Here is a 12,812-nt window from a genome sequence, read left to right on the forward strand (position 1 = left end):
CAGAATCATCGATGATTTTATTGACTGCCTTCAAATTACCATCCTCCTCCCATGTCTTCAAGATATGTGAATTCAAGGACATGCTTTATTTTACCTTGAATCCTCTCTGTGAAATCAGTTAATTGCCAGAAGATCATCACACCAACTTTCTAATCTCAGTCATATATAAATGACTGCGCAGTGCATTCAGCTTTGCACCCCTTTTTTGCAATTTATATTCTTCACTATTGAGAAAAATTGAATACAATCTTGGGGTGAAAAAAGTCACCAATATGCAGACAACACACACCCATTTTTCAAAATGAATATAAACCATAGGACACAATTCAAACTGCCTTGCGAAAATGGATGAATGGTTGTGTACCAATAATGTTAAAGTGAATTCAACATAGTCTGAGTTCATGGTAGGAGCGGCATTTTCTGAGTGTTGGCCCATAAACTATGGCTGTAGTGCTCTCTGCCAAGATGAAATAAGATGTTTTCATCTTTCGTTTGTCTGTCAAGCACAAGAGCAACCGCATTGTGAGGGTGGAGGGTGTGAGTGGATCTATAAAGATTCTTCAGAGTGGGTTACAAAAGAATGTAATACATTTTCCTTTCTGTCATTTCCAAATTGAGGTACGAGCAAAAATGGTCTTGATTTTTAATCACAATATTTCTGAAATAAAAGCATAAATCTGTATCACCCAACACATTAGCTTATCACCCACCGTAAGGTAACATTGTGGCAGCAAGGCTCCTACTCTGGGGTGTCAATTTCAAATCTCTTTACCCTGAGTTCTCTGCCTCAAACAGGATTCAATGTAATGCATTTTGGGTCATCTAGTCAGTATTTGTTTGCAAAAAACCTCTATGCTGAGCTTATCCTTTGTCGACCACTTGTTTTACAGCCTTAAGAGGGGATTGGGAAGCTTTGTGGGCCAGAGAGAACCTTAACAGGGGATTGATTGAGAAGCATTGTGGGCCAGAGAGAATGAGAAGCATTGTGGGCCAGAGATAACCTTAACAGGGGATTGATTGAGAAGCTTTGTGGGCCAGAGAGAACCTTAACAGGGGATTGATTGAGAAGCTTTGTGGGCCAGAGAGAACCTTAACAGGGGATTGAATGAGAAGCTTTGTGGGCCAGAGAGAACCTTAACAGGGGATTGATTGAGCAGCTTTGTGGGCCAGAGAGAACCTTAACAGGGGATTGATTGAGAAGCATTGTGGGCCAGAGAGAACCTTAACAGGGGAATGATTGAGAAGCATTGTGGGCCAGAGAGAACCATAACAGGGGATTGATTGAGAAGCATTGTGGGCCAGAGAGAACCTTAACAGGGGATTGATTGAGAAGCTTTGTGGGCCAGAGAGAGCCACCCGCTCTATGATGTGAGTTTTGGACTGTAGAAGGAAACCTAGAGGTCAGGAATTCGCAGAGACATAGAATATTCAGGGCGTAGAGCTATAGAGCTTTCCCCTATTTTAGAGAACCCGAGGAGATCCACATTGGAACTCCAGGAGAAAAAGAGGAGGACTGCCACAATCAGACTATCTGGGAAGGTATATGCACAACACAATTTACCATTTCTATTTCATATTATCAAAATGCGTGCATGACGAACTTTGTCCATCAACCCATGTGTGAAGTCAAAGTTCAAGCTGAGCCAATGTGATAAACAGCGGGGCTCAGTCATGAGCCTCAAATTCATGCTGGATGAATTTTGAAGAGAGAAAGTGGCCAAACCCATCATAAGCAACAGAAAGAAATGAGGCGGAGACGGCACTGTTTTAGAAAGTCAATTCATACAGATTGACATTGTCACTGAAACAGATCCAACAATCAACCTAACTAATTCTACCTGTCATCGCCAGTATAAAAGGAATGACGAAAAACCTCAGTGTTGAGTTGGGAGCAAAGACAGCCTTCCATAAGACAGAAGTGAGCAAAGAGCTTTGAGCTACGGTATAGGAGCGAAGTGTGAGAGCACTAAGGCAGGATATGCACTTTATCTCATTGACCACATCTGTTAGAACATGGGTAACAGGAGAAAACAGTCCACATGCAGCACAGCTTTGGAGCGGGAGAGGCTTGTTGTCATATTCATGTTCCATGACATCAGAGAAAGGGAAGAGAGACTATACCCTTTCCTCATTGCAGTGCAACACTATGACTGATTAGTCAAGTGTTTTTGCTGCTGAGAGATATGGATCTGGTATGCTGTAAAAGGGCACATGAATAACAATGCCTGCATGACCCAGTGCAAGCCACTGCCCCAATCTCTCTATTGCAATGGGGTTTTCTACGCATAGGTTGTGCTGACCCCTCAAAGGAGCCACATACAATCTCACAGAGGAATACAATAATTGGTTAACACATGTGCACATTGATGTAAAGACTGTCCAGTATTTAAAATGATATACACGGTGAATTGAATATGTTTCTGTACATGTTCAGCTTCCTATCATGACACTACTGCATATAGTAGTCATATGATGAATCTAAAGCATGTTGTGTGCAAATGGTCCTGAACTCGAAGTAGCAACGTGCTCATGAGAATGACTGTTTTATGCATTCTAATGTTTCATTCCCCACCCAACATCAAACACAATATGAAAGTTTCAATTACTGTAATAACCATGATATCCTAATTTAAGCTTTGTTTTATTTAGGACTTGGACAAATCCCTCGAAAACGTAAGTTCCTTTACTGCACCTTCCTGAACGTTCTCGTCAATGATTTGCAAGGCATAGACGATTAAAATGTCTTTAATAGACAATGTAAACATGTATTGTATGTAATGTTTATGGCTATAGTGCATGAGCGAAGGCCATTTTCTGTTTGCCTGTAATCTCAGATGTGCCTTGAGAAAAGCATTTTTCATGAGCGCTCTTTACAGCCTTGCTTTTAGGGCACAGAAAACACACCCCACATCTTCCTTCTGAGAAGGCTTAGCATGCCTAAGTGCGTGAGAGTAGGGGCCACAGTCCAGCACTTCCCTCTTGCTCCCAGGCCCTCCTCTGCTTCATGGTCGTGCTAACATACACTGCTTTTTCCAGTCTTCCTTGCTTTGACCCTACCACCCTGCCTGAGCAGATAGAACATAATCTCAAACAGCAGAGACCACCTAGCCTCTGGAGCTCCCTCAGTCTATCTATGTGGATTTTATATCCCTCCGCCTAAATGTCTGGAGAGGACCTTGTAGTAATGTTCCTTTCTTAAGGGCAGATCTGTGACTCTTAGACATTGGCTGTGTGGCATGTTAGAGAAACCCTAGCACAGACATGTTGATTTTTTAATTTGTTCCAGATATAAACTAACATGCAACATATGAAAAATGAGTTTAAATAGTGGTGCTTGCGTGAAACCAATGTTATAAGCAGACGCAAATAACTACATGGTGATAGTTCAGGAAATGTTTTGATCAACCTTTCCCATGCATGTAGGATTCATATTTTGACATCTGCAGGTTGTCTGGAAATCTAGTGATTACATTGCTTTACGGACAAGGTTTAGCACTTGCAATTCAGCAGTGGTAACTCCGTTTCCTTAGAAAAGGATTAGTAGAGGGAGTAGAATCCAGAACTCTGTCCATTGTGATGATTCTCTCTGTTAGATTCGCCGAAGACAATACTTCATTTCTTGAGTCAGATCCAGCTCCCACCCTCAGGATCACAAAGTCCAACTGACATCAGGTGGGCCCCCTCCGGAACTGCATGAAATACACTACACCGGTCGATGATGACAAGATAATAATTACACATATGCTTCCCTATCCCACCCCCAGCTACTATGTCATGTAGCAGAGCAAGGGCAAAATGGCAACGGAAATATATTGGAAAAGATAGAAAAGTGAGGGTTGACCCCCAAGTTGTTTCAATTTTTTTTTTAATTGAAGAGCTGAGCAATTACCCCCAGCACCCTCCTTAAAAAAAAACTTGCAACTTTTTCCAATGTCAGAACATAATTGTTAAGCAATATCTCATAGATCAAGATTTTCACAAAGTACCATTATCAGATCACATCCTAGTGTAGAGGCTTCCGCTGATGAGACTTGAGACGCGGGGACTGGACCCACTGCTGCTGAAGATAATGTCCAATGTGTATACTGTGCCCCTTACTGGATTGCTCCCCGTCTAAGCAATGTAATAATAGTAGTTATTACCCATTTCATCATACTCAATTTATCAACCTCGGAAGAATGATGACCTGAGTGGGCATGCCAGCATTCAGACTTGCAAGGAGCAGGCTGGCTCTGCATTTGACGCGTGTGCCATGCCGTGTAATGAAACAGGTGCTCTCAGAAGGGCTTAGTTCCTTTCTTTCTTTATTTTAATATATAGTGTATGTTTCTGGCATTCATGTGTGGAGTTAAAGGAGAGCGCCTCCCCTCACCCATGCACACAGTTGAGATTTGCTATGGCGACAGCTACTGTTGACATGGGGCTGCCACTGTGACTGTTCCACCTTCACCTAGAACGCACAAGGTGTATTTGCTTGCACAGGTTCACCGGCCACAACCCAAGCAATTGTACAGATGTTGTGCTCATCAGAAAGTACTGCATTTCCACAAGTGTGTCCACATGCGTATGGTGCCATAGAATGTTGCAAAAGGCAGAGTATGCAGGTGCAGTAAAGGTCCAGAGTACAGCCTTTGAGCCTGCATTTTTATCATAACAATATTCTGTAATATAATAAGTAGCTGGAGAAATGACCCTCTTCTGGCAAAATTTGGCAGATGAAAAAAAAGCGCCTAGAAACTAAATGGTGACAATGAGGTAACCACATTGTCCCCTCGCAGGAACATGTTTTGTTCAAATGGCAGGTCTGAGATACAAGGCCTGTTGTGTCTTACGTCTTACGATCAAATACATACAGGTGATGTTTCACTAGTGGGCAGGCACTCTATTATTTGTGTTTTAAGCACAGATTTACATCGTGATATACCGTGGAAACAACAGAAAAGACAATGCAACTAATATTTGCATAAATGCAAACAAAGTAGCCCACTCTGTTAGCATCTGTTTATTAATGATACGTGGAGGAATTTAAGGCTGCAGTGCAACTGTATTTCATTTAGGAATAGCAGATCCAGGGCCATTAAAGATTGGACGACATATGTTTTTGTTAAGGGAGGTGAACAATTAAATCAGCTGTCGGAATAGGATCTATAAACAAGAACATTGCATATTTATGATTTCTCAGCAGAGTCATAATTAGCCAATGAACACGAAAGAGAAATAAAGAAACATGACATTGTTTTATCTTAAGTAAATAACACTCAGGAAATAGGTCCACATGAGTTAATTCTGAATGTCTAACCGTGAAAGCACATCTCATAGATATGTGTCTAGTATGAATATACATGTGTAATAAATATCAGTGGAATCGTCGCATGTGTTCTACCATAATATTGATTAGATGTCACATACGATTATTAACTTTTATTTATTACATTTCCTCTAACAAGGTCCTTACTACTGTAGTAACCGACAGTCTGCCATTGGCATTTACTCCTAGCCCACTTACATTTTCTTCCAATCTCATTACTTCAAATATGCACCCCGTTTCTTAGTCTGACTTCTCCTATCACCAGTATCCGTTGTGGTAACCCCCCCACACGTGTTTCAACACCATCCAAGTAATTCCTAAATACATTGGCTGTTGAAAAGAACTCTCTTTTATTTTCTCTCACTAATGCATTCATTCACTCACTCAAGCATTCCCTGACTCATTCCCTCATGCATGCTCTCTGCAGTCAATCACTCAAGCTTTCACTCACTCATTTATAGTCTCAAACATTCACCCATCTACTCACGTATTCACTAACATTCACCCACTCATATTCACCTGGTCCGGCATTCACTCACACGCTCACGTATGTACTCACTCACACATTCTCTCATTCACCCACATCTTCTTGAACTGCCACGTACTTTATTTAGGACAGATCTAGGCAGGTACTACTGACTGGATAAATGGGCAGGAGATATTGCAGTTAAAACTGAGAGGCTTTGCTTCATCCTTGTCTGCTCTCTATCATAGCATAACCTACACCAAATATCCAGATTTTACAAACACTTGAGAACCTTGGTAATCACTGCACAACTTAAATATGTCTTTCTGGCTTTCACTTAAATGTTCAATTTTGTTTATTTTTACATTTCTATGTTGTATATATTTTACAACACACACTCCACTACCCTTTCAAGTGCAAATAATGCTATCCCTTCAAATGTTATACAAGGGAAAATAGCAATAATGTCCACACTTGCAATGTTTACACCTTTGCAGACACGTGTCACTGCTTTCATGGGCCAGTCAAGCACCCCTTATATGCCTCCCCAACCCCACAACATCCCCAGAGTTTGTATGCAGTACCCTTTGGGACTACTACACATAACTAAGACTACAGATGTAAGCAAAACCAACCTTTGGTATAAGTCTGTACTACACAGTTTTGAGGTAGCGCTGCTGAGCAGTCAGGCTTATCTCAAGAGGGAATGTTAGCTGCAAGGATGTTACACAGAGGACTATAATTACAAGTATTCAAATAGACACTTATACTCAAGGTTTCTCGGTAAAACACTTATTAATTGATTACACTGTCAGTTAGAAAACATTCACTAGAAGGAGGCAATCTATATCACACAAAAATATACTTCAGTACTTCACAATATCAGGTTCGGAGGCATTTAAACTACTTAGAAGGAGGAGCAAAATGGCATTCAGAGCATTTGAAGTAGGAGCAAAAAGGCATAAGTTAATAAAACGGATATTACAGTTACTCTTAAACAGTGCAAATAGTTTGAGTTTGCCAGAGGAGCTGATTCAATACAATAGGTTAGGCCAAAGTCAATGGGCTAAAGTCTTGTATAGGATAAAGCAGTTCTGGAGTTTAAATGGAAAAGTCTTTGCCAAAGTTCTCAGAAGTAGTTCGTAAAAGAAAGATTCATATGTCGGGTTACAAGCTGATGAGGCCTGCAAGTTGCTAAAGTTTCAAGCACTTTTGCAGTGAGAGGTAAGGTCTCTCAGTCAGGTTTTCACTGTACCTTACAATGAAGAAAAAGATGCAGCTGAAGTCGTTGGTTCCTGGCAGTCCCTGCAGATCTCGCTGTTCCTGAGCCTCAGTCGTGGGGATAAGAGGGAGGACGTCAGGGGACTCCTGCACTGCACAGGGACTGGTCAAAAAGCTGGCAAAAGCAAATCTTCGATTCGGTAGCTGTCGTCACGCACACAAGCTGGTGTCCTTCTCCCTGGCTATTCGGTTTCCTGCAGCACTCTGAGGAAATTACAAGCAGCTCTGAGAATGGTATCCAGGTGGCTTATGAGTTGATTGGTCACACCAACTTAAAGGGAGAAGTTGTCCTTAAAGGTCTCTGTCGAGATGAACCTGTCGATTTGGACCTGCAGCAGGGCTTCACCGGGCAAACCAATGATCCAGCTCGTCTTTAGTTCTTTCGTTCTAGTGGTCGACTCTGCCTTCCAAGCCAAGGGACTCACCTTTTAAACAGTTTTCTCCCATTCATTCCAGTCTAGCTGCCACTCACCCAGCAGGGTGGCTGTCTTTGCCGGACAGTCAGCCAGCCAATCACGCCAGAGTGCATTTGGGTCCCCTAGGAGACTAAGCACAGGGAGTTTCGGGGACCTCCCTCACTTCCTGCCCACCCCCAGACACTCTGGCGCTGAAGCCTGCAAAGGCCTGAAGCCTGCCAAAGGCGTAGAAACAAAGGGACCAAACCTGGTTTGGCGCACAAAGACAAACACTAGAAGGACCTTTCCAAAATGAAATGGCGAAAAAAGAAGACCGGGTGCCATTTAAACAAAGGATGCTCAGTCGCCATCTTGAAAAACATGACTCCCGTGATTTAATGCTACCGGTGTTCACGGTCGGGAAAAATCATGGTAGTTTGTTGTAAAACCACTGCCACCAGCTATTGTGAGAGGAAAGGGTAGCATTTGACTGCTACATGAGTTTCTAGACATAGGAGGTACTAAGTAACCCCTCCAGCACTCTATTGTAAGATAGTGTGCTGGGTGTAGTCAATTTCACTTTACTTTCTCTGAGAAAACAGTAGTTTATCCCAGAGAAGGTATTTAAACCTTGGGACGGCCTAAAAGGCTTTCCTGTGTCAATGCACTGAGGGTGCTGTGTGACACAAATGAAAAGATGATGCCTATGGAGTTGTCTAAAACTCCATAATCAAAGAACGTAAGAGTAAAACACACATCTAAATACATGAGAGAGTGGGGAAAAAAGGCTCACACTTTCTAAAAAAATCAAGTCCTCAAAATCCAACAAAGTTGCTGGGGGCCTCTAAGGTGAAGGGAATTAGCACATTTATGAGAATTCTCCCTAACAATTTGCATCACCACTATCTAATTGTGTGTTTGGTTAAATGTCTAGTCTCAGGGTTACCAGCGAGAAATGCTTTTTTTATGCCATTGACCATCTTTGGAAAAGATTTGTCCCCTTTCCTCAAGTAGAACTTTAGTGGAGTAATTGTGACTGTCCCTTAAAAATGCAGTTGTTTGTGAACCAGTTTATTTTCAGATATTATGTAGCTCAATAAAACTGCATTGTGATGAACCCAATGCCACTCTATCTATAATAATTATTTGAAACACAATTTCTAAATAGATTAACGCCAAAGCAGTTTAGGATGTAGAGCCAATGTTATTAACACTTCCTTCATCGGATCCGGTTTTAGGGTGACGTAGATAACACTGGGGGACAGCATAACCCTTAGCAGCCGACAAGGACCACCATGCCTATTGTTCCTGCCAATTATGCTACCTAGACTTACTACAGAGAAGAGACATTCTTTTCCAATTGGAGGTTTGGGGTTATTCTAAGTGGGATAAAGTATACCCAACTGTACATGGTAATGGTATTTGTGGCTTAGCACTGCATTCTAGGAGGTCCTTTTGTAATCATCAGTGATTTTAATATCTGGGGAGAAGCTGCTACAAAGTTCACCCCTTCACAACTATTTGAAGTCTTCCTGTTTTAAATATGTATCAGCTGGTGGTGAGTCCTATCCACCAGGCAGGCAACACGCTGGATCCTGCTCATGCTGTATGTGAATATATGCCTGTCACATACAAGGAGTACTGCAGATGGATATCCAACACTTTTGATGATATGGTTCCTATTCAGTTCAAAACCGTATATAAAGCACATGCAGCCAGATGGTTTATTCCTCAGGTAAAGGTTATGCAATGGGTCAGTAGGCCACACGAATGCAGCGGGTGCCAGATCTCCTTGTTAAAAAGGTCTATTTCAGCATCCTAATATTCCTTCTATACTGAGCCATCACAGATTCCACTAATATTTCAGCGTGAGGTCTTTGTGATTTTCAATAAACCTTCAGCTCTTTTTACTCGCTACTATTGACCTTTGTAATAAGGTTGATCCCTCCTTCAATAACATGAGGATTCAGGATGCCATTAAACATAAATTAGCAGCGTTTAAGGTTTGGATGTAGCAACTCATGTAGAAAGAAACGCTATTAAACATGGTATATCCAACACTCCCAGAGTTCACAATGGACTCAACGCCTGATATAATCGATTGGTCCCCTATGATCGAGTCCGGTACCCATAGAACCATGTCCCAAGAAGGTCCTGCATGAACATAGACCCTTGCCACAGCTTTGGCCTATATAATGAACTGCCCTTTAGTTTTAAACCAGTCATTGTTAAACCTCTCCAGAAGAGCCCACACTTGCTCCATCTGATCCTGAAGCCTTACATCTTAACTTCCTACATCTGTTTGGAGCTACATTGACGGAGAAAGCTTCAGGCAGGTGCGCATCCTAGGGGAAGAGAGCTAGTTATTTTGTCAGTTTTAGATGACCCCAGAAGAGCAATAGATTACTGCGGTGTGGCAGATTTACTGCTACACGATTTGTCTACTGCATTCAACAGCATCGATCATAAGCTTTTGGTTGACGAGCATGTACAGGCCAGCATTCGAGGCAGTGTGTTGAGCTGGTTAGCTTCTTCTTCTTTCTGTCTGACAAGACACCATTTGTATGTGCCATTGTTTTTCTGACACACAGCCCATTACTTGTCGTGTCTCACAAGACTCCATCATATCTTCTCTTTTTTCAATTTCTTGGTGGATGTGTCAGCCAACCACGATCCAAGCCAAGCTTTGAGCAGCCCGAGCAGTAGAGACACCTGCCGACCATCTTATCTCCTGCTCCCCTCTCTCCCCGTCACCTTTCCCATCAGCACTGAATATTTTCTAAAGGTTAATGTAGAGATGATGCAAGTGCCAATTTTCGGTGGTTCCAGTGATTATTGGAACCATAACTTTTGATCCCACTCCATGGGTTTTTAACTTCAGCCCTCTCCCGTGATAAAGAATCTGTGTTTTAAGATTGACTATGCCTTGTTCCTGGCTCCAGTAGCAGAGTCAACTTTTGTTGTGAGGGGAGGTGGAAAATAGGGCATCAGCAGGAAGCTGGGGGCGCAATGGGCACCAGGAGGGGGGAGCTAGAGGTGGCAGCCACCCCCCCCCCCCGACCACTCCCTTGGCTTCGCCACTGCCTGACCCCTCAGGTTTAATGTGGTTGTTGTTCGTTTTTTTTTTCAAGAAAAAATCCCCTGGTAATACTTTCCCTTTCTACCTTTGCAACGTGTCAGTAGTTGTGGCTATTATTTTGCTGTGTTAGCCTATGGGAATCTTCATTCCTCGGTCTCCAAGCATATCCCTTGCAGCATCTTCAGATCGTCTGAAATGCTGCTGCCAGAATCCTTTCGGGAGTGGGCTGCAGAACGTAGATCTGGTCCTTGTTGAGAAATCTGCATTGACTTGAAGTGTGGCAATGGAATCTGTTCCATTAATTCTCAACAATGTAAAACTGTGCTCTCTGATATAGAACCTTTGTCCTTCATTCAGCTTCTGTTGCTGATTTCTCCCTACCTAAGGAAGGCGATAGGAAGGATGTCATTCTGGACAGCGCCTCCCTGCCTCTGGAATGCCCTACCATTGTTACTGAGACCTATAAAGGATCTTCTTGGTCTTAGAAGGGCTTGGAGACTTGGCTGTATTCCAAGAGCTTCCATTCTGCCTGGGTCTCTAAACAGTTCATTTGGACCTTACCTGTTAAGCCCCAAAAGCCAATGGGTAGACATGTGGTTTACAAATAACATGACTCATATTAAACCAATGTGATCCGCAATATCCTTTTTACATAAAATTAGGCATATTTTATTCCACGGTTAAATGCTATCTCCACCTCTCAATCCCTACATGTTCTCCCCTATATTGGTTCATATTTTGCATTTTTGGCTCCTTTTATCTTTTTATCCTCAACTATTGCACGTATCTTTTTCTAGCAGTGTACCATTTTTGCACTTGCATATTTATTTTCTATTTCAATACGTTCTCCTTCCACCTCCTTTTTTCTTTCTTTGTTTCAATGTTCGTATTTCTTCATTTAATCTTTCTGCTGTTCTCTCCTTTTCCCCATTTGTTTCCCTATGTTCTTACTCTGTCTGCTACTTTACCTCATATTGTCTCCGTGCGTCTCCTTTTCTCCTGCTTTTGACTTGTTCTGCATCTATCTTGCTCCGTCATTTCCCTTTCCCCTCTTCTATCCTGCCTTTGTAGCTCTCCTTCTGTCTTCAATGTCCACTCCCCTTTTCTTCCCTTTATTTCTATTCTTTCTGTCTTTCCCGAGCTGCTCACTTCTGACCCAGCCAAAACAGATTCCATTGGATAAACACACACAGCACAGCAACGCCGGTCACCATCTCTCATTCTCAGATAGTGATAAATGATAGATGCCAGGTGCTGTGCCTGTGCAGGGAGCAGTGCAACGTCACGAGCCATCTGCAAAATGGTTTACAGTAGTCCAGTGATGTGATGTCGCAACTCCCTTGTAATAAGGAAATTAAAGGCATGGATTTGTACATTTGTGACAGTCACATGTCTGGACATTCACGGCACTTAAATTGATTTTGTACTCTCATTCGTCTTCCAGTCATACGGGGAACTCCTGTTCTATGCGATAATACGCTGCTTCAGATAGCCATTTTCTTCAAATAGTGTTTTATCTTGGCTATGGGAATTAAACCATATTAAACGTGGCTTATTAAAATCACTTGAAATAAGAACATTTATGCAGACAATAATTTTCCTCTTCATTTTGATCAAACCAATAATGAACTGATGCTCTCACTTTCAGAATACCTTGATTAGAAGCATTAGGGATTAATATACCACCTCATGCCAGACTACTCCAGCTAATGAGCGCCAAAACAATATTGTATTGCACTATCCTGTTCTCAAGGCGAGTGCAATGCCCTTTAACTGTATTCCAGCCATGGAATATAGACATTTATTGAACAAGGGTTGAATAAGGGCTTGTCGTTCGCACAATTGGTTGAAAGACTTTTGTGAAATGCATTTTTATGTGGCATGGATCTGTACCAGATAGAATGGCAATACCACATGTTTAATTAAAAGTGTATTGACATAATGCTTTTTGGTGCTCTTCTGCCAGAAGAGTAGCAATAGAATAGCAATAGTTGGACTCCATGTGCGTATCCGCAATGCAACACCAGCCAATGCATATTTAACCAACACTCCTTTATCACTGACAGCTCCTACCAACCACAGTAAATGAGCCCTTTAAAAATGCATTCCAGTGAGGTTCGCCAACACCCTTGACACCATTTCAGTGGCCACAACAGCCTTTGTGTTTCTTTCGTTCACCTGAGAGCCCTTTGCAAAGTGCTGTAATCTCATTGAAAGTCCTTCTATTGGCATCCAGGCATGTGGGCCTTTTTATTTAGATGTGTTTACTCCACTCTTCTAAAG

The 12,812-nt window shown here is 42.1% G+C and overlaps 1 protein-coding gene across 2 annotated transcripts in view; it reads left to right on the forward strand.

Moving 5' to 3' along the window:
- The window catches only part of TAC1 (tachykinin precursor 1), a 112,832-nt gene that overhangs the window by 66,565 nt on the left and 33,455 nt on the right, over positions 1–12,812 (forward strand). For both annotated transcript variants that reach the window (XM_069648541.1, XM_069648542.1), the window contains exon 4: positions 2,650–2,673. In XM_069648541.1, the coding sequence (XP_069504642.1) occupies positions 2,650–2,673 (24 nt within the window). The remainder of the gene's footprint in view (positions 1–2,649; positions 2,674–12,812) is intronic.

Source organism: Ambystoma mexicanum, chromosome 2q (assembly GCF_040938575.1).
Source record: "Ambystoma mexicanum isolate Mex_15411 chromosome 2q, UKY_AmexF1_1, whole genome shotgun sequence".
Classification (NCBI taxonomy): Eukaryota; Metazoa; Chordata; class Amphibia; order Caudata; family Ambystomatidae; genus Ambystoma; species Ambystoma mexicanum.